At 42.3% G+C, this 27,853-nt stretch overlaps 2 protein-coding genes across 2 annotated transcripts in view; one reads left to right on the forward strand and one right to left on the reverse strand.

Annotated features, from left to right (window-relative positions):
* Positions 1 to 1,188: 1,188 nt before the first annotated feature.
* Positions 1,189 to 3,997, reverse strand: OTUD1 (OTU deubiquitinase 1). Its single transcript, XM_075082660.1, has one exon. It carries the CDS (start codon positions 3,733 to 3,735, stop codon positions 2,410 to 2,412), a length of 1,326 nt encoding a protein of 441 aa, XP_074938761.1. The 5' UTR covers positions 3,736 to 3,997; the 3' UTR covers positions 1,189 to 2,409.
* An 831-nt stretch (positions 3,998 to 4,828) lies between these two features.
* The window catches only part of C2H10orf67 (chromosome 2 C10orf67 homolog), a 56,737-nt gene continuing 33,712 nt past the window's right edge, over positions 4,829 to 27,853 (forward strand). The window contains 7 exon segments of the mRNA XM_075086268.1: positions 4,829 to 4,834; positions 7,552 to 7,658; positions 18,667 to 18,795; positions 21,126 to 21,184; positions 21,187 to 21,256; positions 22,010 to 22,091; positions 25,792 to 25,938. Of these exon segments, the coding sequence (XP_074942369.1) occupies positions 4,829 to 4,834; positions 7,552 to 7,658; positions 18,667 to 18,795; positions 21,126 to 21,184; positions 21,187 to 21,256; positions 22,010 to 22,091; positions 25,792 to 25,938 (600 nt within the window).

Genomic DNA, 27,853 nt, shown 5'->3' on the forward strand with positions numbered 1-27,853 from the left:
AAAAAAGTTTGGGATATTGCCAACTTTGAATGAATTATCATATCCAACCCAAAACCTAAGCGGTCTGGATACAAAGGTTTTAATCAGTCAAGCACATCACTGATATTTAGTGGTGCCATATTAATATTTTTGTGCTTGCAGCCACCTGAGAAGCTGTTTTCCTCATCAACTGTCTCTGTTCCTAATGAACACATCCATGTTCGCATCTTTGCCTTGCTCTCACCCCAGAGCTCAGCTTTCCAGCGATTCAGTGAAGTTAAGCAATAATGGACTAGCAAGACTGGTTTTCTTCCACCATTACTTGACCTTTAAAGAAAAAGCATGATCGTGTAAGAAAATGGGGAAGAACAGTCTGCACTTACCAAGTGTTTTGGAAATAACATAAAACTTATCTAAATCTACTCTTTGCATCACATAAAACAGTACCAAATACACAATTGATCCTACAGCTCTTTACCACAAGTGCACTCAATTAAGACTGCTGCATTTCAGCTGTTTAGTTCGTTTTTAACCCTAATTTTAACCCAGTACCCTTCTGCCACTTAAGGATGGCCTTCTAGTATTTTTAGAGATTGGGGGTAGCTTTGTAAATGTATACTCTATGTTTGTGTGTGCATGCATTGTTTAACAACTTGCAAGGCATCTCCAACTTCTAAGGGGAGCAAAAAGCCGTATTTCCTTATGACATTACCTCTATTCAAGTCACAAGAGGCTTGCTGAGGCATCACTGGTGACAGGGCAAATCTAAAGCAAGTTTGGGCCTGGCTGCAGACTGGAGATTCCCAGTTGCTGAAGTCTTAAGGCCAAGTGTGCATGGCCCTGCAGGGAGCTGCTCCATCACAACCACTGGTAGTGGCAGCCCAGGTACTAGGCTTCAGAATCCCTCTTCTAAAGCATATTAATATACAAAAATATTTCTCATTCACAAAGAGATATGCTAAGATCTCTTACAGTTACAGAAGAATTACAGATTAAATTGCCTTTAAGTGCTTGTGTTTCTTTCACTTATTCACAGACACCAGAATTAACAGTGGTTCACATTTGTAAAGTGCATGCCCCTTCTTCCCACCTCTTAATGGAGGAAACTAATGCTGAGAAGGTCTTGGGAACCCACCTGCAATTCTTCACCATACCAGGAATGCAAAGGGCGGGGGGGGGGGGGGGGGGGGGGAAGTAAGAGAGTTCAAGTAAAATTATATTCTTTATTCATTCCATTTTAGCTGTGAATATTCCTATTATACAAATACAGTATAAATTCCAAAATCACAATATATTACAAAATAAAAAAGTACAAACTGCATTACTTAATAAATATATCTAACAAGTTAATCAGAAAGGAGAAGAGACAGGATTCAGATTTGAAACATTTAAATGTTTGACCCAGCAAACTATACAAACCTCAGTTTAAATACTTTTTTGTCTTTTAAACCATAATGTAGAACACCTTTCCCGATTTCTAGATTAGAAAATAACATCAAGTGAATAAAGTGTTGTGATCAGATAATGATTTGTTGGTGCAACACCAGTGCCAAAAAAGAAGCAGGGCTTATACAAAAGACACCGTGACCCCAGAAACAAAACACAAACACTGAGGTGCAGCCAAGGCAATTATTGCCTAAGCAGGAGACTATTATCTAGTCACAACATTCTATTGCAGGTTAATGTTCTGTTATTACAGATAAATAATATAAATGGAGCAGAGGGTGAGCCAACCAGGCAACAAGAGGCCGGTTTACTCAAAACAGTAATTAAATACAGAAGAGTCAATTGCTCCCTGTACTGTTCACGTGTAGCTGCATTCCAACTAGCTCAAAGGACCTGTTCTGTGCTCCAGGCAGAGAAAGCAACTGTTCTGAAAAGCTGTCTGTTCATACTTTGCTGCACTTTCACAAAAGCCATTGTTTTAGTTTTGCAAAAGAAAATACCCACGATGCTTTCATCAGTTAGGGAGGGTCAGTTTGACATCAACTTCATCTGGTAAAAATATAAGGTTTATGGGTAAAAAACACAGCAAAAAATAGCTGTTACATCATAAGCCTTATTTACAAAAACTGTTTACAAACGTTTTTGGCTGAACAGCTGAAAGCCAGGTACTAATGTAAGATGTGGAAGATGGAGGTAACAGTTTAAAAATATTGTGCAAAAAATACATTCTTATAGAAAATAGAGAGACAGCGAGGAGGGGAGACACAAACATACACAGAGATTCTGCTTGCAAATAATCCGAGGCTAAGTTTTTACAACAGAATATTATAAACACGTTTGTATTTATCCCCCGCAACCTACAGTCCTCAGTCTGGGGTGCTGCTGCTGCTTCATTAAAGATTAAGGCATCACCATCACAGCCAGCACACCTTCTGTCTGTCTCAGTCCCTGCAGCAAAGCTCCCAGCCTGCAGCCCAGGTGGTCTCAAGAGCAGGCGTTCTGCTCGATGTACATCTTGGACAAGGACACCGCCATGGACTTGGCCAGCTCCTCATCCCGCCTGCGCTGTACCTGAGTCTGTCTGCACCACGCCTCGTACTCCGGGTTGGGGCACACGCGGTCCAGCACTGCGTCGTAGTGCCCATTGCTAAGCCAGCTCAGCCAGATGCTGGGCCGCGTCGGGTCCTCGGGCCCCAGGTAGTGAACCATGGTGGAAACGGTGGGGCTCTCGGGCCGGCCGCCCGTGGTGAGGTGGATGTTCACGTTCAGCATCTGCCCCATGGCCAGCAGCTCCGGGTAGCCGGCCCAGGCCCCGTCCTGGGCGGCGCCGATGAGGAACTCTCCCACGTCGCCCTCGATGATGGGGTTGAAGTGGTCCAGGTGGTCGGCGATGTAGTGGACTGTCTGCTCGCGGAGCTCGCTGTGCAGCCGCTGGTCCCCGTACACCGCCTTGCAGACGGCGCGGTAGAGGCAGTTCCCGTCGGGGATGATGTGGAAGCGGAACCGGCCCTTCTGCCGCAGGTACTTGTCCTGCTTCTCCACCTCGGCCAGGTACAGCGCCAGCTTCTCGCTGCGCTCCGGCCTGCTGCCCGGCCCCCTGCGCGCACCGGCACCCCTTCCATCCTCATCCTCCTCCTCCTCCCCGCGCGAGGGGCCGCCGGCGGCGGGCTGCGCCTGGCTGCCGCTCCTCTCCGCGGGGCGACAGCCGGGGACCGGCGCGGGCTGGGCGCCGGCGGCCGCCGCCTGCAGCGCCTGGCAGTGCTCGCTGAGGCGCAGGCTGCGGTTGCTGGGCTCCTCGGCGAGCGGCGGCAGGGCGGCGGCCTCGCCGTCCCCCCCGGCCTGCCGCATGCTCTCCAGGATGCCCTCCAGCCAGGCCCGGCTGCGCGGCGAGGCCGGCACCAGCTCGCCGGGGGCCTCGGCTCGCTGCACGATGCGGATGGGCACGATCCGCTCCGGCGGCCGGCGGCGGCTGACGGTGACCTGCGCGCAGGAGCTGTACTGGGGGCCGCCCGCCGGCCGGCTGCCGGGGCCCGCCGTGGGGCCGCTCGGCATCACCTCCAGGCAGGAGAAGGCGGGCATGGCGGCGGCGGCGCTGCTGCTTCCCCCCCCGGGAATGAAGGCGTCCTTGGCGGGGCTCTCGGTGGCCGGGCTCGGGCCCGCGGCGTCAACGGCGCTCGGTGCCTCCGCGGAGGGCGGTCCCGGCGACAAGGAAACCTTGAAGACACCGGCGGGGCTCGGCGGGGCCGCGGCGGCTGCGGCGGCCGTCCCGCCCGCCGGGTAGTGGGTGATCACGGAGCTGTAGAGCTGCATCCTCGGCTCCCCGCGGGCGGCGCTTTATAGGCGGCGCCGTCGGAGCCGGGGCGGGGAGCTGCGGGGGGCGGCGGGGGGGGGCCGCCCTGGGGCTGCCGGAGAGGATGAGCCGCCCGGGTAAAAATAAACAAGGGCATCACCCCCCTCCTGCTGCCGCCGCCGCCGCCCCGCCCCTGCGCGCCCTGCGGCCGGCTGGGACCCGCGGCGGCAATTCCGACTGCGCCACCAGCCCCGCCCCTGCCCGGCCCGGCCGCGGCGCTGAGGCCCTTCTGGAAGCTGCTGGAGGCCGGGCCTGGGGGCGGGGCCGCGCCCGTGTTTACCTCAGGGCCGAGGCACGTTGGAATGCGCGGGGGGGCGGGGCCGGCCTGGCCCGCGTGAGCCTGGCGGAGGGGACGCGGGGCGGGGCCGAGCTGGGGCGGGAGGTTCGATCCTCCGCCGCGCCGCGCCGCGCCGCGCCGCGCCTGGGGGGCTCCGCTCCCCTTCCCCCGGGGAGGGGCGAGCCGTGCGTGGCGGACCTGGCCTCGTCGGGGATCGTGTGGTAACGGGGAGCGCTGAGGAAACTGCAGAGAGGGGGACGCTGCGCTGGGTGTCCTCGGGGGGCGACCGGGAGAACGGCGCGGAAAGAAGCGAAAGCAATTCCTCGCGAAACAATTTGTCAGCCAAGCAGCTGGATTTTTAGACCCGATCATCAGATATAAATCGTTGGAGGTGTTCTACCTACAGTTGACTGAGTCTATGCTGTATCCATGTTACTGGTGAAAAGGAATGATGTATCTGCATACGTATAATCGGTGTCGTGATTCATAATTTGCAGCTGGGGTAGGCATTATACCCATTAGTTTTCTGACAGTCGCTGGCACGAGCTGCTATTTGTCTCCCTGTAACCCTGCTTTGGAAAATGTAGCGCATGCATACATGAAAAGTACAATATAAATCATCACATAAAAACAGGAGAGTCCATATTTAAAATATAGGTCTCAAAGATCATTGCTAATTGGTTTATTAGTGCCTGTAGTATCTTAAAATCAAGCCATGTCTTTCAGCCTTAGCTGTGGTATAAATAAAGTCATATCTAACCCTTTGTCCACGAACGATGACGGTATCTGCACAGGCTGGATTTGATTATGTCTGACAGGCATGCTGATCACGAAACACCACTTTACACTATGACCACATGTTAACACATTCATTTATTCCTACCAAAATGAAAAATAATGATATTGATATATGTAATTTCAAAGTGATATTTATGAATTTTTCTGGATTTCATCCCATAGTCTCAAGTATCTTTGAGATATTTGTCTTTTTTTGAGGGATTTTTGGGGAACAGTCTTAGTGATCCAAGCTGACTGCAGAACTTGAAGAAACCAACCAAACAAACAAAAAACCCACTTTATTTGTATATTCTGAAAAAATTATTTTCCTTGCTCTATTTACGCTGATTAAAAAGATATAACTAAGAAGATCACATGCAACAGACTGCAACATCAAAAATAATTGTTTCTTTGGAGGCTTGGTTGTCTTTTGCATCCACAACCAGGGATCTATTTCCTATCTTTAAGCTCTGCAGATGATTCCAGGGCTCCCAGCAACACAATATGGAATTTCATTCTCTTTATACAGAAAATGTGTTCTGATCTCCTTGGCTAACTTGCACGTTGAAGGAAAAATGCTGAAATCCTTGGTGCTAAAAACTGTGGCTATTTAAGGGAACAGTTTCCACGTCCACCTTGGTTTTTTGTTTTGGATAAAACACGGCAGCTAATTCCATGCGTTATTGAGAACCTCTTAATAAAAATTTACAGAGCCAGTATGTTTCAAAAATTATCGCCTCTGAAGTTGAAATGCAGGAGGTATATCAGATATAAATCAAAGCCCAAATGTCCTGACTTACCTGCTACAGCCAGAAAGTTGGTATCTTTAGAACAAATGGTGATGGGCATTAGCCAGGAGCATTTCTGGCAGCCTGTTACAGCAGGATAAGGTATTACAACTGCTCTGAAATTACAGAGTGACTCTTGTATTTCAGAATGTTCAGAACTTTGTTTTAAATATAGTTTGTGAGATCAGTCAGCAAGTTTTTATTTCTGAACTAATCAGTGCTTAGAAAGGAACATATATTGATCAAATGGTAAATTGAAATCTTTCCTCCTTGAAATGAAGACTTAGAGTGAAGGAAAGATTTCCCTTCAGTTTTACTTCTTAGTCAAAACTATACACGGTTTACTTCCAAGTTAAAATATGTTCTAGTACATTCATAGGTGATTTAATTTGAAATAGTTGGAAGTTACTCCCTCCTAGGTGGTTTTAAATGTGCCAGTAGCTGTCCATTGTGGGTTTGTTCATTGTTATTATAATAAAGATGTACATTACTTCACACTCACCAGCCCTTCTGCCTAGTTTTTTTTAGTATAAAAAAGGTATCTCTGTGGTTTTGCTTAATGAATTGCTCTGTCCACCACTGAAGGCCAGAGCTGACTACAGGATGGTGGGTTTAAAGTCTTAAATAGTCTGGGAAGAGAGAGAGGGGGAGAGAGACAGGCAGCTCTTTCTGTTAGAGAACAGTAAATGGTTCCAGCAGAATAAGGGCACTTTTGTCATGAGTGAGTGCTGCATTTTGAATACCCAGTACTGCAATTTTCTTTTTTCTAGGATATTCCAGAAACTCCCGCTAATGACTATTCTGCCTCCCCAAAACCATAGGTTATTTGGAACAGTGGTACATTAACGGATGGGCAGCTATTTAATTCTGATTGATAGTTACAATGAGGTACAACGCTTGTGGTGCTGCATTTGAGGAACAAAACAGATTTATTGTGTATGCCCAAATTACCATCGTGTTAGTATTCTGAAGCTCTACTATAACATATTCTCGACAAAAAACCTTGTTTATCTCTGAACAAAAATCCAAGGAGTATCCTGAAATACATGCTAAAATATGCCAGCAGTTTTGGGTAATGGTAGCAGATAGATAGACTGTTCTTTTAGTCTCTTTTCATTTATAAACAGATATAATATCTTTCCTATATCTTCAGTTAAAATGCACATAGTAAGCTTGCTAATAAGGTTAAAATACAATCAAGGTCTGTTACTAGGTAACTGAGAGACAAAACAAACATTCATACCACTGTCTCAATGTTAATAGTACACTACTTTTAGCATATTTATTACCTCCCATGAGAAGTAAATGGAAAGAGAAGCTCACCCTGGTGTGTTTTATACATGTTTGTTATTAAATACTGACAATGTAATGTAATGTAACCAACATTTTCCATAACTGAGCACCCAGGGTTAGTCACACATACTTGGCCTGGCAGAATCCAGACTCTCTGGGTGATCAGTAACAAAAATCCCATGGCGCTGCTGCAGCACAAGCATTTCGTGGCTAGTTTTCAGCTTTCATACTAGCAGTTACTAGAAATCAGCGCTTGCCTGAAATGGCATTTTCTTAGAAGCCTGACATCTGGTTTCAACAATAACATCCTAAACCGTGGTCTGCTCCAGAGAGGAATGTTCAAGTGCTATGAATACAGCTCTTGTGAAAAACGAATTTCAAGGAAGAGTTTGGATGCCTTCAATTCCAGGGTATCTCTAAAGGCTAGGAGCACGTGGTTGTGCCATTAGTGCCTTTCACTACCAGAAGATGGGGTTTTGCTGTTTCTCTGAGCTGCACATAGAGCTGCTGTTGATTCCAGGGAAAAACTAAACTTTGCTTTAGTGTGGCCTGGATAAAACACGACACACAGGTTGTGTGCTTCCAGAATATTCCTGCATTTGGCACTTCTGTCACTTTGCCTGCATGTTGTGGCCTCACAGGCATTAGAGGGGCTTGGAAAGCAAGAAGAACAGAGTGTGGAGATCCCTTTCACCGTCTTCCATAGATTAACATTCCTGGGCTTCTGGTTCACTCGTTATAGGGCAAGGTACAGTCTTTTGCTAATACAGAATAGATCTCAAAACAATCCCTGTAGTAATAACGCGTAAAGATCTCCTGTGGCTAAAGTTTCTCCTGACATGACTGTTATCACTGGTTACGCTGCACATTCCAGGAATTGTTCAGAAGGCAAACCCTGATCACAAAAACAGCTGTGGAACAACAGTGGTATTCACTGACGTAAAACTAGATACCTTAGAGTGGAACTACTTTTAACTTTAAGGTGTAGTAGATACATGATTGACATAGAAGGAACAAATTAATTACATCATCAGGAACATTTACTAGTGAAGAAGGGAGGAGAAGGTAGCTTAAACAATGTATTGAATGACACTGGATAAGTGTTTCCACTGCTCTTTATTTTTTTTTATGCTAACATAACAGCCCTTCAGCCAAAGACATTTCTGGCTGAAGTATTTAATGAATTTATAGCTTTTTGTATGTAATTGGAAAATTAAATGTTTAATTTTTATTAATAATTTGTAGTGTATCAAGGACAAAATTTTAAAAATAATAGAAAATAGAAATATATATCGAGTATCTTCCAACAGAGGGAAGACATACATATAAGCTGGAACTAGAAGGAACTTCCTGAATCATCAGTTTTACCCTCTGTTGCCTGCAGGGGATCATATCATATCATATCATATCATATCATATCATATACCTTATCATATCACTCCTTTCATAAAATTACCAAGTTACAGGTAACTTACTCAGGGTATAGTTGATGAACCTGTACAGATGTCAGGAGCCAACAGCACTGTCAAAAGAACCAATTCCTCTCTTTCCCACTCCCAGTCTCTTTTTTCTTGTCTTTATGCCAGCTACTTTGCGATGGCTTAAGGGTTGGTATTAACTAGACTACCTACTTCGTTCAACCCTAAATGTACCACTAACATAAAAAGGAGAAAGTGTATCCACACTTACTTCTGAGGTGTAAATATGCTACATAAAACAAGGGATGCGTCTCAGAGAGCTTTGCCTCACAATCTGTTGTTCAGCTTCTGCTATACTGTCATTTTAAAATCTTACTAAAATCAGATTCACTCTATGGGTCCACTAGTCATTAGAGATCTAACCCACGCTATGGCATCAGGTGGCAAGAGTCTGTGGAAAAAGGGCTATTGGTGATAAATATAGACACTTGCTCATATCTCAAGGGCTTGGGTGGTATCCCACTTGATAAGTGAGCCTCTAAATGTGAGGGATGACGCAGGTCAAGTGTCACATTTCTACTCAGAAGTGTAGAGGGCATTTGTGGTGGTCATTGTGCATGAACCCTTAAGATGCTACCAATAAAAAAGGGACCTACAACGCTGTTTCCTCTGAAAAAAACCCTAGCGGTAATAATGTAATGTAAACAAGCTTTATAATGTGTATGACATTTAGAAAGGGTTATCTTCTCTAGTTTAATAAACCTTATGAGATATTAAAGTGTTTGCAATGTCTATATTTTGTTTGAGGAAATGAAATAGTCACCTTCTCTCCCTTCCATGTTGGTTAACAACCAATTTAGGGTAGAGGAAAGTAGCTATTTTAGCTAGTACCAAGAGCAGAACAGAGTTCTGACAAGGACAGACTCTGAAGAAGGTAGGGGAAGTGGGCAATTCAGAAACACCAGAAGCAGGAAATCACCACTCACAAATACAGGAAATATTATTAATAGATTAATCTTAATAAAAACTGTAAGGACTATGGTAGGAAAGCAGGTGCAATACTGCCTACTGCTCAAGTCAAAAAATACCCCGGTGAGGTAGCATGCAGCCAGCACTTCTATGTGTGACCTTGCGACAGAAAGACTTCGGAAACTGAGACTGATTCAATGGGAAGTGTCATCCCCTCTATTCTCCATAACCTTGCAACGCAAACCTTTCCCCACCTTTCTCCCATCACTAAGCAGCAAAAGGGGGAATCATCACTTCATACAGAGAGGTGAGCGTAGCAGAAAGCCACATGTCGTCACTCATGTTTTGAGAGTCATGGAAGAGCACGTAATTACATTAACCAGCTTTGTTGTTCCACTGCAGAGTCCTTCCTGTGGGAAAGGGCTGTGGTTACGTGCTACATAACCAGCTCAGCAAGTCATGTCCTAGCGCTGATGAAACGTAGGGATAGAACTTACCTCATCACAATTAAAAACCTGCTTTGTTTCCATCTGCGTAGCACAGAGCTAACTGTTACGGCAAGGTCAGATCACAGCTATTTAACTCCACTGTCTAACAACAGAAAATAACGCAGGTAGAGCCATTAGAGAGGATTCATCCTGACTGATGTCCTATGCGTATGTGTAAATAATTAAACCTTTCCTAACCTAGTTTTTCCGTACCTAAATGTACAATATGCAATTATTTTTCTGTTTTGACATTTTCAAAGCTCTAATCTGAGGGTTTCTGTACTTATTCAGGTGTAATTGAAACATTAAAAATTTTATAAAGACTCACTAGTTATAAGTTACATTATCCACACATGAAAATTTAAGCATTCTTCAAATTGTGATTTATAAAGAAGGACAATTTTATGAAAATTAAATGTTAATCAATTAGTAATTCAGAGTAATCAGCTTACTGTATCAGTCCTGGGCCTTTCAACTGAACAGGGATTTTTGTGCATGTCCATCTGAATTTGATATAAAATTACTAGAGGAAATTTAGTATATCTAATCTTGCTGTATCTAAATAAAGTTTCTGGCACTGCATAGCATGAGGCATTACCTAACCAGCAAAGATAGGGATCAGAACGAGATAAAAGGTGGTGATGGGCCTGGCTAGAGGAGAGACAACTGAAGATAACTTAAAAGAATTGTTAACACTGAAAGAAAATTGCAAATGGGGTTCTTCAAAGATCCAACTTGGGACTGACTTTAGTATTTTCATTAATTCTATTTGTTTCATTAGCACTTGGTGTGCTACTGACTTTCACTAATGACTCAGAGCTGAGCAGCAGATTTTTGAAACATCATATGGGAAACTTTTGAAGACTAGAGATGGAATTGTGTATGTGACTAGATGAAATTCAACAGAAAGATCACCCACCTGGTGACAGGTCAGTATTTCTGCTATTAGCAGAATCTCATCTGTGCGAAACCAGCAGGAGAGGAGGAACACCCACACATGCTATTCAACTGCAGAATCACTGCAGCTTCTGATGTGATGTAGCTTTCAAAAGGATAAATAAGATCCTAGAATACATCAGGTGAGACCGTATCCAAAACAAATAAGAATTTATTGTAGAAAGGACTTCTGAGATTTCATCTGGAATACCGTATGCATTTCTGGTCTACATTGCTTAAGGGTGTTGCATTTCGACTGGAATGTGAGCAAAGGGGAATTAAAACGATCAGGGCACTGGTGACTGTCTAACAAGAGGAGACTAACTGTTCTTGGCTTGCTTCATCTAATGAAGGTTGAGAAGGGATCTCTATAAATACATCACAGATTAAATACTAGGGAGTGAGAAGAACCCATTAAGTTAAAACACAGCGTTAGCCAGGAAGAAATGGATACAAACTGGCAATGAATAAATTTAGTCGTGACTCACAGCCTTGGCGTTCAGATATGACATAACTGCAAATAGTTTTATGAAAGGGACCTGGCAGCAAAATACTAGTATCAGCATAGTGAAATCAGGATGGCCTATGAATGCGAGGACCATTATCATTTAATGATAACAGCAGGGCAATAGCTTGGTAAAGACTTTGATCTTAATGTGCAATCAAATCTCATCCCTCTTCTTCGTTCCATGTATCTCTGTTTCCTGGGGGTTTATGATCTGTCATTCTCTCCCTCTGCAAATACAGCTCTCTTCTGAAAATGCTGTTACATTTTTTTCTTCCAAATTGTCCAAGGAATTAGTGTAATTAGTTTAAACAAAGAGCAACTCTCTCTGACGAAGTTTGCTGCTGCTTTATCAGACTTGCAGAAGGATCTATATGCCTGAAGATCTGTTCGCTTTTTCCAACAAAGCCAGTAAGAATACAATAGATAACATTGTATTTCTCCTAGGTCAACAAACATGCCTCAGATAATGAGGAAAAATAGGAAATGTGTATGGTTTTAATTGTCATACTTGTACTGTGACCTACTCTAACGTAGAAAATTGTTTCTCTGACATACAGGACTAAGCGATTTTGGGCTGTAAGAAAAAATATCAAGAACTGTTAGCACATGAACCTGGTTACCTTGGAGACTCAGAAATTAATGAGCTGACATTAACTCTTGATGGCTTCAGTCAAAAGAGACTGAAGGTGTAAAAAGACCACAGTTAGAATCTGAAGCAAAAACCTGAGGTAGCTAGAAGGGGAGAGGAGCTTTATTGTGCATTGCCAGTTCCATACCATCACCATTTCCAGGCCAAAGAGACAAAGAGACATGTCACAAACTGCCACAGAAGCTTTGTTGTTCCATTCTAACATAAGGCACCCTAAACAGTGTGGTTTAGTTACACAATGAAAGGGTATCTTGTTTTAAAAAGATGTTATCTGCAACTGTAAGCATCACTTCCTCAGAGGTCAAGTTCATCTACACTGAGTAGGAAGCCATGGTGAAACAGGGCAGTGCTGATGCAGAAGCCCAGTCTCTCACTCATGGTGCCACAGTGCTCCTGCCACAGAAAGCAGAAGCCCCAGCCAGCGAAACAGCAACGCTCAGGCAGAGATGGAGCACAAATCAGAGGAAAGCGGGATGTAGTTTTCAAAGATTACAACTAAATTCATTTTGCAAAGTTAAAACCAGTATTTTATTATTTCATACTCTTCTTTAAGATTTGGCACCAGTACCATTCCAAATCCATTTTCAGCAGCTCCCGAGTTAAGACACCATAAAATCCATTTCAGGGAATTTGGTGAATGAAGACTATAAACAAGTATTTTTTATTATTATTATCTTAAAAGAATCAATAGCTGGCCTTGCCCAAGCTAGACAACAAAGACATTTTAAATAAGCAAGATTATAATGACCGCAGCAGATAATTAGGCTGTGAAGCATCGAGCTACCTAAAGTGAAGATGGTAGTTAGAATCATAGGACCAGACTGTAATCAAAAATAAGAAAACAACCAAGGCAGGATGAAAGCAGTATTCCCCAGGGCTCAGTGTTGGGGCCAGTCTTGTTTAATATCTTTATTAATGATCTGGAAGAGGGGATCAAATGCACCCTCAGTAAGTGTGCAGACGACACCAAGTTGGGTGGGAGTGTTGATCTGCTCGAGGGTAGAAAGGCTGTACAGAGGGACCTGAACAGGCTGGATTGATGGGCCAAGGCCAACTGCATGAGATTTAACAACGCCAAGTGCCGGGTCCTGCACTTGGTCACAACAACCCCATGCAACGCTACAGGCTTGGGGAGGTGTGGCTGGAGAGCTGCCCAGTGGAGAAGGACCTGGGGGTCTTGGTTGACAGCCGGCTGAGCATGAGCCAGCAGTGTGCCCAGGTGGCCAAGAAGGCCAACAGCATCCTGGCTTGTATCAGGAATAGTGTGGCCAGCAGGAGTACGGCAGTGATCGTCCCACTGTACTTGGCACTGGTGAGGCCACACCTTGAATATTGTGTTCGGTTTTGGGCCCCTCACTACAAGAAGGACATCGAGGTGTTGGAGCGTGCCCAGAGAAGGGCAACGAAGCTGGTGAAGGGTCTAGAGAACAAGTCTTATGAGGTGCGGCTGAGGGAACTGGGGTTGTTTAGCCTGGAGAAGGGGAGACTGAGGGGAGACCGTATCCCTCTTTACAACTACCTGGAAGCAGGTTGTAGTGAGGTGGCTGTTGGTCTCTTCTCCCAAGTCACTAGTGATAGGACAAGAGGAAATGGCCTCAAGCTGTATCAGGGGAAGTGTAGGTTGGACATTAGGAAAAACTTCTTCACCGAAAGGGTTGTCAAACATCGGAACAAGCTGCCCAGAGAGGTGGTAGAGTCACTATCCCTGGAGGTATTTGTAAGATGTGTAGACATGGCACTTCAGGGCATGATTTAGGAGGCATGGTGGTGTTGGGTTGACAGTTGGACTTGATGATCCTACAGGTCTTTTCCAACCTTAATGATTCTATGATTCTATGAAGAATACCTGAGTTACAAGGATCAGTTTAAACTACTACTCAGAACATGTGACTTAATAACAAAATCTCCCCTTTTATATTAATTTAAGTAACATTTGTGAATGTACTGACGGCTTATCTCCTGTAGTATATCTAAGTTCTTAAATTTCTTACCAATTACGTTTCACTAATATAACAAGATCACTGTTTTATCACTTTTTCAGCTTAAGCTCAAGAAAAAGAACAAATCTAGCATTTAATTTTATCTTGGCAGTTTGTATCGCTTTCCATATTTCTTCTGTGGGTAAAATGAAATAGTGCCCAGAGCCAGCAGAAAAGATGCAATTAATAAAACTATTTTAATTCTTGAAAATAAAGGCACATTTTTTCCATAAACCATATGAATCCCTGACACCTTTGTGGATTCACAGAAGTTGGAATGGTTTTATCTATGCTAATCTTTCCAAATACTGCAAATGGTGATTTGTTCTTTGGGATAAAGGAAACCACTTCTGGTCTGCAACAATTACTTATCACATTGAACAGACATAGATGCTAATCCTGGCAAAATTCAACTCCATTAGAAGCAATCTTACTGTTGAAAAATCCTTAAGGCTTCTATTAGCTAAGTCATTATTTGGTTCTATATTTATAAAGTTATGTGGTGTTGCTGTGATGTTTGATCTTAAAAGTGTGCCGTCCCTCTAGATGTAACTTCAGTTCAAGCAAATATGGGTGATTTTTAGTGTAAATGCTAATAGCTATTGATGTCAGAGCACTAGAGATCAAATAGAATATTCAAACACAGATTAACAACTTATAGTTCTTCCAGCTAGCCTGTACTCTCTGATGGACTTCTGTCAAGGGAGAAAATTATGCATAGCTTTCAGTCATCACACTATTGTCCCTAACCATTTAAAAGCTAGAATGTCAAAGCACAAGTTCAGTATTACAATGAAAGCAAAGAGGCCACTTATAATGGCTTATGCTCATGCCTGACATCACCTTGTTCTACCCTGCAGTCATAAACTGCCTGAGATTTTTTTCTTCTTCTTCTACCTCCATCACCTAAACCACTATTCTGTATTTCCTCCACTGTTTCTTATTCTTATGTAGGTTAAAAAGCCCATCAGAACTTCTCACCTATTTTCAAACAGGCTGGAGGAGGGGGAGGTGGATAAAGCTCAGGATGGTCAACGCGTGGTGGGAATTCGGGTGCCACGCCGTATGTACTATTCTCCGGCGCTGCGGCCGCCCCGCGGGGAGCGGGCCTGGCGGGCCTAGCGGGCCTGGCGGGCGGGGCCCGGTTGTCGTGGCTCGGCGGGCGGTGCCTCGCGGCGGCGGGCGGGCCCGGCCTGCCGTGATCGCCCTGCGGGCGGGGGCTGCCGGCCCGCGTCCCTGGGCCCTCCGCCGGGCCCTCCGCTGCCGCGCTCCCGCGCTGCCTGGGGGAGCAGGAGCCCGAGCGCCGGTGAGGGGCGGTGGCGGGCGCTGAGGCGCGCCGGGGCCGGGGCTGGGGCCTAACCTGGCGCCCCGCTAAGCCGCCGGCAGCCCTCGGCCTCGGCCCTGGCTTGTGTGGGTACGACCGCTTTCCATGGAGACCCCCCTGTTTTTGTAACTGCGGGGGTCGAGGGCGGCTCCCAGTCAGTCTTGGGTGACACCGGACATTAACGGGACTCCGTGTCATGGTGCTTTCACCATGAAACTGGTCACGTCCTAAATTTTGCTCTTGGTAATGCTCCTGGAGCAATTAACACGCTGAGCTTTCACCTCTCTTACCAATTTAACCACCTTCCTTGTATTTTGCTGGTGTTCCAGGGACTGACAAGGGTAAGACTCTGTCTTGTATACACTTCTCTCTTCTGTTTTGGAAGAATCTGCTTGTACTTTTGATTGAAAGTAATCTGTTTGTGCACGAAATTAAAGTTAACGTGGCCCATGGTAATTCAGACTTCTTGGCTGTGCTGTGCATCTTACAGGGCAGCCTTGCAGCTGGGATCACAGCTAGGATCGGTCGAAACAGTGAGGAGTTTCACACAGAATCACAGAATGTCCTGAGTTGGAAGGGACCCACAAGGATCATTGAGTCCAACTCCTGCCCCTGCACAGGACAGCCCCAGAATTACACCATGTCTCTGAGGGTGTTGTCCAAGTGCTTCTTGGACAATAGTGTCAGGCTTGGTGCTGTGACTGCCTCCCTGGGGACCCTGTTCCAGTGCTCCACCACCCTCTGGGTGAAGAACCTTTTCCTAATATCCAACTTAAACCTCCCCTGGCACATCTTCCTGACATTCTCTTGGGTCCTGTCATTGGTCACCAGAGAGAAGAGACCAGCGCCTGCTCCTCGTCCTCCCCTTGTGAGGAAGCTGCAGACTGTGATGAGGTCTGCCCTCAGCCTGCTCTTCTCTAGGCTGAACAAACCAAGTGACTTTAGCTGCTCCTCGTACGGTTTCTCCTCTAAACCCTTCACCAACGTTGTGCCCCTCCTCTGGACACTCTGTAGTAGCTTTATATCCTTAATGCACTGTGGTGCCCACAACTGCACACAGCACTCGAGGTGAGGCCGCACCAGCACAGAGCGGAGCGGGACAATCCCCTCCCTCGACCGGCTGCAATGCAGGGCTTGATGCACCCCAGGGCATGGTTGGCCCTCTTGGCTGCCAGGGCACACTGTTGGCTCATGTTCAACTTGCCATCGACCAGAACCCCCAGGTCCCTCTCTGCAGAGCTGCTCTCCAGACTCTCATTCCCCAGTCTGTGTGTATATCCAGGGTTGCCAGGCCCAAGGTGCATAGTCTGGCACTTGCCCTTGTTAAACTTCATACGGTTGATGATTACCCAGCTCTCCAGTCTATCGAGATCTCTCTGCCCTCCAGTGTCAACAGCTTCTCACATTTTTGTGTCATCAACAAACTTAATTAGTATTTTTTCAAGTTCTGCATCAAGTCATTTACGAAGAGATTAAAAAGTACTGGCCGCAAGATGGGTCCCTGCAGAACCCCACTAGTGACTGGCCACCAGCCCCATGTAACCCCATTTACTACAACCCTTTGAGCCTGACCCATCAAGCCAGTTGCTCAGCCCCTGCATTATGTGTTTATCCAGCTGTACGCTGGACGTTTTGTCCAGGAGGATACTGTGAGAGGCAGTATTGAAAGCTTTATTGAAATCCAAAAAGATTATATCATCTGGCTTCCCTTGGTCAACTAGGTGGGTAACCTTGTCATAGAATGATATTAAGTTTGTTAAACAAGACTTTCCCCTCCTGAACCCATGCTGGCTAGGCCCAATGAGTGCATTGTCTTTCAGGTGCTTTTCAATAACTCCCAGAATAATCTTCTCCATAATTTTGCCAGGCACAGAAGTGAGACTGCTGGGCCTGTAGTTACCAGCGTCATCCCTGTTGCCCTTCTTAAAGATTAGGACAATGTTTTCCAGCTTCCACTCAACTGGGACCTCTCCAGATTCCCAAGAGCATGGCAAAATCATTGAGAGAGGTCTCACTATGACATACAGCCAGCTCTTTAAGTACCCTTGGATGTATCCTGTCAGGCCCCATCAACTTACAGGGATCTAGCTGGAGCAGCAAGTCCTGCACAAGTTCAGGGTTTATTAGGAGTTTATCATTCCCACAGTCATACATAGAATCATAGAATGGTTTAGGTTAGAAGGGATCTTTAGAGGTCATCTAGTCCAACCCCCCTGCAGTGATCAACTAGATCAGGTTGCTCAGAGCCCCATCCTCCCTGGCCTTGAATATTTCCAGGGATGGGGCATCTATCACCTCTGTGGACAGCCTGTTCCAGTGCTTCATCACCCTCATTGCAAAAAGTTTCATCCTTATATCTAGTCTAAATCTACTCTTTTAATTTAAAACCCTTATTCTGTCACTACAGGCCCTATTAAAAAGTCTGTCCCCAAATTTCTTTTAATCCCTCTCTAAGTACTGAAAGGCTACAATAAGGTCTCCCTGGAGACTGTCTTCATGGCATAGGTGCTCCATCCCTTCCATCATTTTTGTGGCCTCCTCTGGACCTGCTCCAACTGGTCCATGTTCTTTCTGTGCTGAGGATGCAGCCCTCCAGGTGGGCTCTCACCAGAGCAGAGTACAGGGGCAGAATCACCTCCCTCGACCTGCTGGCCATGATTCTTTTGATGCAGCCCGGGATACGGTTGGCCTTATGGGCTGCAAGCACTTGGAATGTATCTGAATGTTCACAAAACAAAGAGGTCTTCGGAACACCTCTGATTGAATGCTATTAAAATTTTAAACCTATTTGCCAGTTGGGATGACCTGTTAATTAGATAGACCTGGGCAAGAATTTTCTAACACCAGCCATTTCTAACAGAAAGAAATTTTGAGAGTCAAAATATTATGTTTTAACAATCCACTGCTCTAATTTTTTATTAAAAATGTAGCAATGTTAGATGTCTTTTAGACTATGTTGCTAGAATAAAAATAATCAAATTTGTCAGTCAGACAGAAAATCTAGCTCCTACCTGAATTCCAAGATTTCTGGGCTTATATAGTTCTCTACAGAACACTGAAAATAGACGTGGCACTTCAGGGAATGGTTTAGGAGACATGGTAGGGTTGGGCTGATGGTTGGACTTGATGATCCTAGAGGTCTTTTCCAACCTTAATGATTCTATGATTTTATTTACTGATAAAATACATTATTTTCTCTAGCATTTTCTTTTCTGTCCTTTAGCATAATGCTTAGTGGTTTTTAACTTTTTCTTATTTTAATAAAAAGCTTGTCTTCATGAAACAAACATAGAAACAAACTGTTAATGTGTTTATTGGACTTTTAAACTCCTCTTTATCTTAAAAAAGTCAGATAAGTGAAATTATTAAAAAAAAAGACAGGCACCTTGCCTCTGAATTTTCATTATTAACAGAATATTGATTAACTTGATTAATGCAAGTACTGTAATATTGCAAGTGTTTTTTTGAATTGTCTGGTTTTACAGACCTTGCATTTGAGATGACTTAAAAATAGGATATTACAGCACAGGTCATGCCATGCAAACAGATATCAAAGAAATACCAGAATTAAAGGAGCTAGCTGTTGCGACGCAAGCTTTAATCAAGGTAAATTAGGGAAGTATCATAACAGAGTCTTCCTCATGCTATAGAACATGTACTTTTGTCACTGTCATCTCTGTTTTGTGTTATTCTTAAGGAATCTGTTTTGACTTTTCTTCTGTCTGCATATACCTGTTTCAGCTAAATTATATACATTTCTGTTTTCAAAATAGAATAGTATACAAGTATCAATAGATGAATTAGAGATTGGATTACTCGGCTATCTGAATCAGAGAAAATTACATAGGGATTAACATTGTTTAATGTAAAAAAAAAATAAATGTAAGTGAAAATTCTGAAGGTTTAAACCTATCTAATAGTGGCTAAGAGTCTGGAAATAAATGTAGGACTGTCAATTCCATTGATACTTGCCTGATATCAGTTATGAGTATGGCTAAGGAGACCTCACACATCCTATAAAGGAGGTTAAATAAAATAGTGCAGTGCTTCTGCAAATCACATACAAAAGCAAATTATAAAAAAGATCCAGATCTTCTCTTATCTACTCTTGCATAGTTATATGTGTGTCTTAAGCAGCGTCTTACTGAAATTTAATGCTTAGACTTGGGAGGGAGGGTGCAGTCCATAAGGAGGCACAGGGCAGCCTGCTTAGCATAAGTGCCTTAGCAATTTGTGACGGACGATGGGTGCCTCTAGAGACCTGCAGAGGGAGATCTGTTTAATCAAAATGAGGCGTTTCTGTCTGTCCCTTTACTGTGTAAGAAATTACAAAGGAAGGTGCTTCAGGATATAAAATAATTATGTGTTCATAAAGATTAATTTCCTAGGAAAAAAAAACCCTTTTTTTTTGTAGTTCTTAGGTGGTGTATATATAAAGATAAGAACTAAACTTAAATGCTTTTGGTACTATTTTTAGAAGCAATATCTCATTCTACCTCACATCCCCACAAGACTTCTGAGTATTTTGCTCATCTGAGCTAGCAGCAAGCAGAATGCATTTCCTTTAACACTTTCTCTGTCACTTCTTGATGAAATGCAGGTATTTGTTCTTTTTACTATAAAATATTTTGCAGAGTATTGAATTAGGATTTATAAGCAAGTTTTGACCACTTTCTGGGTTTATATTTTGATATCTGTATTGATACCTATGTGTGGGTCTCCTTTGCAGACTCTGACTAGTTACCATCTGGCAGATACTTGAGCGTTCCTAAATTAGTTATTTTTTGAGAAAGCTAAATATCTTTCCTGCATAAATATTCTCTGCCTGTCAAATATTTAATCCAAATATCTTTAAAATATGCAGTACTGAAGGTTTGGAGGGGGAGGTTTTATTTTAACAGCGAACACTTTGTACATCTGGAAACAAAGTATATTTATATCGAGGGTCAGTTCTCATGATGCTTTCCTTGCCTGGGAATACTGAAATACATGCTCAGTATTGTGTATTCAGATCTTCCATTTCATGGGTTACAGTTTTCTTAATGTCAGTTCTAAATTTTTATCACCCACAGGAGTGATACTGTGAAGTGGTGCTTACATCAAACATTACAAAGTTGTCATTGGTACTTCTGACATGGCAATATATGTTCATTTTAACACATTTTTATAATCTATGTTTTGTTCCAGAGAAGTAATTCCAGTTTTCTTCACATAAGTACTTTTTAATTTCATTAGAGAATATTATGGTGCAATATTTCTTATTTTCACTAAAGAAGGCTCCCCAAGACTTCAACAGTCAAATTTGTTATTTGGGGTGAGAATCAGCTCACAGATTAAGAAACCTTAGGTGTTAGGTGTCTCACGGGGGTATCTTTGTCTGAGCAGGGCATCTAAACTTCCCATATAGTCAGTACAGGTCTGTCTTTGTAGTTAGTGGAGATGTCTAAAGATATGTTACTTGGCCTCTGTCTCTGATTTCAGAAAGGGACAGGTTTCGCTTAGCCCTGTGTCATGTCTGCCAGCACTGCATAAGACATCTTTCATACCTCAGTTCTTCTGACATTAAACCATGCGTGCATGAGCCACTGAGTGAAGCTCCATTGACTTCATTGCCGGTAACAGAAACTTACTCACCTAGTTCTTATGTAGACACCTAAATTTAGGTGTTTTGCTCTGCAGATGGAAACTCCCACTGACAGCCTAAGGTGTCCAAAGCACAGCTGTGAAGCCGTGAGCTCTGGGAGATGTAGAGACACATGCCCAAGTGACTGTTGTAGATCAAAGAGGATACCATAGGGTATAGAAATGTATTAGATGCTTGTATTTAGGCGAATGGATCTAGCCATCAGCATCTTGAACAGAGTAATGAAATAGTTGTACTTCTGACTACCTTTCTTCGCATATAAAATAAGTAATGCTAAGATTTTGGGGTTTAACTCATTTGTTCCCTCCACCGAGATTTGTTCATCTACAAAAGCATCATGGAAGCACAACATAAAGAAAACATGAAGAGCAGGCTTCAAATCTTTGTAAATACATAAATGATCGACTGAGAGATATTGCACTTTTACATAAATGAGTTAAGATAAAAATTCTTTTTCACTTACATGTTAATCTTCACTAGATGCCAGTTCTTATTCATGTACCCTCTTTATGCAGATTGGTATAATATTTTACTTAATGAAAAGTAATCCACGGAAGTATTGAAGGTAAGGAAATGTTTTTAAAGTGCTAATATAGATTTAAAAGTGACTGTCTGAGGTGTCTTTTGCAAATTTGCAATTAACGGAACATGGATTAGATTGTACTTGGCATATTAACAACCATATCTATGAAAACTTTTTAATTGTATTGTGGTTATTTCTAGTAAAATACTTTATAACAATATTTTAATAGGCAAGAAATGTAGCACACTTCCTGTGTGTATAAATTATTTACTGTTCTTTTCCCATTTATTTTTTTGACATATATAGTCAATAATCTTTAGGTAGTAAATCGCAGCCCATGCCAGCATTAACACTCCTAGACAATCGTGTTGCAACTAGTGAGCACTCACTACAAGGGATAAATACGCATAAACCCTCAGTTTCAATCTTCTGATATAAACATCAATAAAACAAATATTTTTAAAATCAATGCAGAAAAAAAAAGCGATGTAAAGGAACATAAGCTTACTTTGGTTTTAAGTTCAAGAGCTTGGATAGCATTTAATTTTCTTAAATATAAAAGAAGAATATGTAAGAGTTGTGTGGTTTGTTCTGGTTTTGTAATTGCTCCTGTCTTTTCATGGCACATCAAACTTCTCAGTAATTTTTTACAAATTGAATTGCTGAAAGAGGTCCAAATTCGGCAAAGCTGTCAACAACAGTTATGTGATGCACAGGCTATTCTCAGACCAAATATTGAGGTGGTATTAATCATTAATGTGGTAGTGGACTGCTGGTCTGAGTATTAATACATCATAAACTGATTACAGAGAATAGCTTTGCACTTCAAAACCGAGAAAAGCGTGTATTTGAATTTTTTGTGAAGACTAAGCATTTAAACTGTATTAAATAAACACAAAATAACTAACACAAAAAGTATAATTGTTTTCACAAGTATGCAGTTTAGGATGCTTGCGTATCATTTTAGATGAGTGACATCATACTTACTACAACGTGAATGAGGTATGTTAGTAGATACCAGTGGAAAGAAAGCAAAAATTGCAGAGCTTTTAATTTCTTGACTAGTGAAAAACAATTGACCACAAAATACTCGAGTACTGTAGGATTAGACCCAAATATTCAGTCAGTTCTTACTTGTCCATGTTACTGAGGGTAGTCAAATCAAATGAAGCGATGAGCATGCTTTAATTCACAGCAGATGAGGGGAACTTGCTTTAATTGACAGTCTGTGACTGGGTCTGTTAGGAGGCAGAAACATGGTAATTACACAAGGTGCTGTTTGGTTCAATAAAAAATTAAAATGTCTTGATAAATTTGGGAATTGAACTCTTAGGCGACCAAGTAGAGGACGGTGACCCATCGTGGGCACTCCAGGTGGCTTTCTACTGCCCTCTAGGGACTGTGCCACAAACTTTCCGGTTAACAGATTTCAGTATGTAATTGGAACAGTAAAAAAATCCAAATCAGAAAGTATGCAACTTGAATTTCATCTTTCTTCCCCCACGTGCAAAAGGAGCATGCAAGTTTGTATTTCCTGACCAAAAAAAAAGTCATATTAAAAAAAAAAAAAAAGAAAATAAATAAACCACTTTACTTACATGGATAGTTGTGAAAGGTAGTGGGTAAAAATGTTCAGCAATAATTATTCTACTGTTGTTTATACATAGCACAGTCAAGTGGAGGTATATAGTGGGAACCATGTACAGTGTGTTAGCAGCATCTACTGTACAATACAGTATATAGAAAACCATAAAGAATCCTGGAAGTAGAAAATAATGTGTTTTTACAGAATGAATGATCTAGACATGTGAAGGGACAGGAGAACAGGTGCACTTGTGAATGAGTTCAAACCAGCATTAATCATGTGGATGTTTCAGAGAATAGGACAGGGAAATGTGAAGCAAGGAGAAAAGTTCACAGAAAAGATGTTGGGAACTGTGAGACTGAGGAGTTTTAAAAAGATGTGAGAGGAAATCAGAATGCTGAAAACACTGAGCAAGTGACAGAAGATGATATGCGTTTCAAAAGTGTTGCATAGCTTGAAGTGGGTGATTAGAAGGCAAAAGCTAATCTTTAGCTTCTGTAAAGAAAGGGACTATGAGATTTATGAAGACTTCACAGAGAGTAAAGATGTTATTTTTTTTACTTTTGTTCTTCATTCCTGAACAATGATATGTAGCACTATCACTTAAAGAAATAAATTCTGCTCCGAAACGAAGCGTTAAATAGGGTTTTTTCATGAGAATTGTGGAATCTTCCTAGCGATGACTTTAACACTTTAAGCAGGGTTGGTTTAAAAGAACACTGTAGACTATATAGACTATTTGAAGAAAAACTATGTCCCCTTTTAAAATTAGATGGTGAAAAACTCCTTCTGGGAAATAGTCACTTCTGAGAAAAATTAAGAGAGTGACATTTGTCTCCTGTGCCACTTCATCAGTAATGTAGACATGTTTATGGTGCAACTGTGCTGACCTTGTTTTCTTGATAGCCAGGGCAGAGAAATTGGTATTTTTTAGGACAATTTTAGATACCTACTTGAGGGTGAATTGAATTGTCCTCTGGACTCATCTGACTGAACTAAATCTCCACAAACTGTTAAAAAAGCAAAGTGTGACTAGCTAAAATGTGGGTGCCTACATATGATTGAGTAACTGATGCACAGAGCGTCTAGAATAATGCAGACTTCATTTTGTATGTGAAAAGTTTTCTTTCCCAAATCCAGCTCCATGGTAAAAAAAATGCATATGAATTCCATGGAGTGTATAGCAGCAGCGTTCTCACAAGGGGATTGCAGGGTCAGCTTCCCTTTGCTTTGCTTTCTCTTTGGAAGATCTTTCATTACTCTTGGATTCTGCTGGTCCAGCTTCAGCAACCAGGTAGAGATTTGCCCCATCCCAGGCGTGTGGATAGCTTTGTAGGTAGGGTGCTCTGAGAAAGGAGAACTGCATTTGACTCCACTGTGGCTGAGGAAATAATTGAACCCTACTTCTTTCACTTCCCCAGCAAGTGCTACAAATGTTAAATGCAAGAGAGAGTAATTTCTGCTAATATTAGTATTTTAAAGAAGTTAACCAATATTTAATCACCTAACCTTGGAAAATAACTTTAGGTAACTAAGTACTCCTGAAGGAAGATCTCAAACACTTTTGGGCATAGAGTTTCATCATGGCCAGCTGTTGGCAGTGCACCACCTTGGAGAGACATTGCAGTATAATCACAGAATCACAGAATGGTAGGGGTTGGAAGGGACCTCTGGAGATCATCTTGTCCAACCCCCCTGCTTGAGCAGGCACACCCAGAGCAGGGGGCACAGGAATGCGTCCAGGCAGGTTTTGAATGTCTCCAGGGAAGGAGACTCCACAACCTCCCTGGGCAGCCTGTGCCACTGCTCTGGCACCCTCACAGGGAAGAAGTTTTTTCTCATATTGAGGTGGAACTTCCTATGTTCCAACTTGTGCCCATTGCCCCTTGTCCTGTCATTGGGCGCTAATGAAAAAAGTCCAGTCCCATCGTCCTGACAGCCACCCTTTAGATATTTATAGGTATTGATGAAATCCCCCCTCAGTCTTCTCTTCTCCAGGCTGAACAAACCCAAGATTCTCAGCCTTTCCTCATATGGGAGATGCTCCAGCCCCCTGACCATCTTGGTAGCTCTCTGCTGGACTTGCTCAAGGAGTTCCACATCCTTCTTAAACCGGGGGGTGCAAAACTGGACACAGCACTCCAAATGTGGTCTCACTAGGGCAGAGGGGGAGAATAACCTCCCTCAACCTGCTGGCCACACTCCTTTTAATGCATCCCAGGACACCGTTGGCCACCTTGGCCACAAGGGCACAGTGCTGGATCAGGGTCAGCTTGCTGTCCACCAGCACTCCCAGCTCCTTCTCAACAGAAATAATAGAAGGCTGCACGTGTTGTTTCTCTTTGAAAGTCTTATTTTTATTTTTTGACTACATAAGAAATAAATCATCCATTGTAGGTGCTCTTTTTTAATCCTGTAATGCAATTTAAACACTTTGCTTGTACAATCAAGAAGATGCAAAAATAAATGCCAAAATTCAAAGTTAGCATTTTAATAGTTTATTCTGTTATTCTGTACTTATGGTGCATCTTCTCCTTATTTTAGTTCATACATGTCTTAAATACATCCTTTGAAAGTTTTAAAATATAAAGGATATGTAATTTTTTTCCAAATTTCCTTTTTCTTTGCTGTGCATTTGAATTCTCTAGTATATTAGATTCTGTGTTAGATATAACACACTTTAAGTATTGAAATGTCAGATACAGTAAAAATTAGTTTTCGATACTAGAACAGAACTCTTGAATGTAAAATACGCATTATGATGTGTTCAAATTACAAAAAAATATTCTATAGCTTTCAAAAAGGGTTATGTGGTTTATCCATCAGTCTCAATGAAGAATCTTTTCTTGTAATGGAAGTACTACAACATAAATGGAGAACACACAAAATGTTCACCAGGAAAACTTTTGAAGCTTCTATGTAACAAGCTACATGAGAAATAATCTATAATTGAAGATCTGGAGAAAAAATTGCAGGAATACCAAGAAAAAGGAAGGGCTAAAATGGTATGTTTTAGTAAAAGATCATAAACTCATTATCCAAATGTGGAAATCTTTACACTTATTCAACCAAGTATATTTCTAGTGCCATTATTTTCATAGGAAACATCAGATTGGGAAGGTACTGGAACACTATTAGGGATTACCCTGTGCTATTGTAAATATTTTGACCAAAATTATTTATAGTACTCTATTAATGTCATGCAAATTTCTATCAGTGATAGTTTGACCAAGAGTTGGTAGTTGTACTATGTTTTTTGATCTATTTTTTAATAAAATAGAATAAAATACTTTGTAAACTATTTTTGTAAAAACTTAACAAAAAAAAATCCCCAAAAGTAAACTCAAAAAGTTTTATAAAACTTTTATAAAACATTACTCAGTGCTATTCTTACCCATGCAGTAACATCTCAGTTACAGAAAAGTCCACCTCTGTTCTACTGCGACTTACAGAAATATTTACATCTTCTTGTTTCTCTTTGTTCCTGCTGTCTCTAAATAACTTCTAAAATAAATATTTTATTTTATTTCAGAATCGTGTTGTTTATAATTTATACCAGCATTTCAACTGTGCAATGAAGGTATACCTTCTTTTAAATTATAAAAAGAAAATACAAAATCCCTCATGTTTTATTTTTCTCAACTCCTGCAATAGAAGTTCATGGAGTATGACAGCTACATGAGTATAACCATTAATAGACATGAGAAGCCCTTTTCATTTATTAATCTTTTTCCCTACCCCGATGCAGACATAAAAAACTAGTTATAATGGCTAAGAACTGTCCTGCGTATTCAGCCTGTAGTCTTCAAAAGGGAAACATAAGTCGGTCTCGTATGTCCATACAGCATCTTCGTATCCCTTCTGTAACATAAACATATCCTTCTCCTACCCAAATTAACTATACTTATCTGCAGTTCACTGAAATGCAAGAAATCTCTAACACTTTTTCAAAACTTCATGTGTGCTTCAGGCTGATAAAAAGCAGTCTTCAGGCCCTAAAGGTTCTAGCTAAGCCTAACACTGGATTGCTTTTTCATCTCAGCTCTCCATGCATCACTGAGATGTATAGTACTAATGAGATCTGAAAATACCATCTAACTGTGCTGGCAGCCACCTATGGTAGACACTATGGCCTGTAAAGGAGAAATATGGGGTCTACGATGTACCCTCTGAGGAAATGAGGTATCTCTCCCCAGGTGGAATTCATAGCCATGCAACCTGTTCTAGAACTGGATCGGTAAGCCAGGTCAGTCATTCCTGGGTACAAAACAAAGTGATGGTAATTCCTTCCTGTACCAGACTGTTAACTACAACAGTGTCATGGTTTTAGCTGGGATAGAGTTAATTTTCTTCACTCTAGCTGGTATAGTGCTGTGCTTTGAAATTAGCATGGAAAAAAAAACCTGTTGAGATAACACACAGATGTTTGGGCTGTTGCTGGGTAGCACTTATACTAGTCAAGGATATTTCTAACTTCCCATGCTCTGCCGGCTGCACAAGCAGCCAGGAGGGGAGGGGGCACAGCTAAGAGAGCGGATTCAAACTGACCAAAGGGATATTCCATATCATGTAACGTCATGCCCAGTATGTTACCTGGGAGGGGCTGGCCGGGGGAGGAGGAAGCAATCACGGCTCGGGGACGGGCGACGTCAGTCGGCAGGTGGTGAGCAGTTGTATCGCTTGTGTTTCCATGGTTTTTTTTCTTGTTTTTTCCCTTTCCCTTCCTTTTCCATTTTATTATATTAACATTATCATCATTATTATCATAATCATTGTTACTATTATTATCATTTTATTGTAATCATTAAACTGTGCTTATCTCAACCCACAAGTTCTTTTGCTCGTCTGATTCTCTTCCGCATCCCATGGGGGGGCAGGGAGTGAGCGAGCGGCTGCGTGGTGTTCAGTTGCCAGCTGAGG

The sequence above is a fragment of the Phalacrocorax aristotelis genome, chromosome 2, assembly GCF_949628215.1.
Source record: "Phalacrocorax aristotelis chromosome 2, bGulAri2.1, whole genome shotgun sequence".
Classification (NCBI taxonomy): Eukaryota; Metazoa; Chordata; class Aves; order Suliformes; family Phalacrocoracidae; genus Phalacrocorax; species Phalacrocorax aristotelis.

Coding starts and splice junctions, on each gene's coding strand:
- OTUD1 (XM_075082660.1), bottom strand. CDS start 3,735: ATGCAGCTCTACAGCTCCGTGATCACCCACTACCCGGCGGGCGGGACG.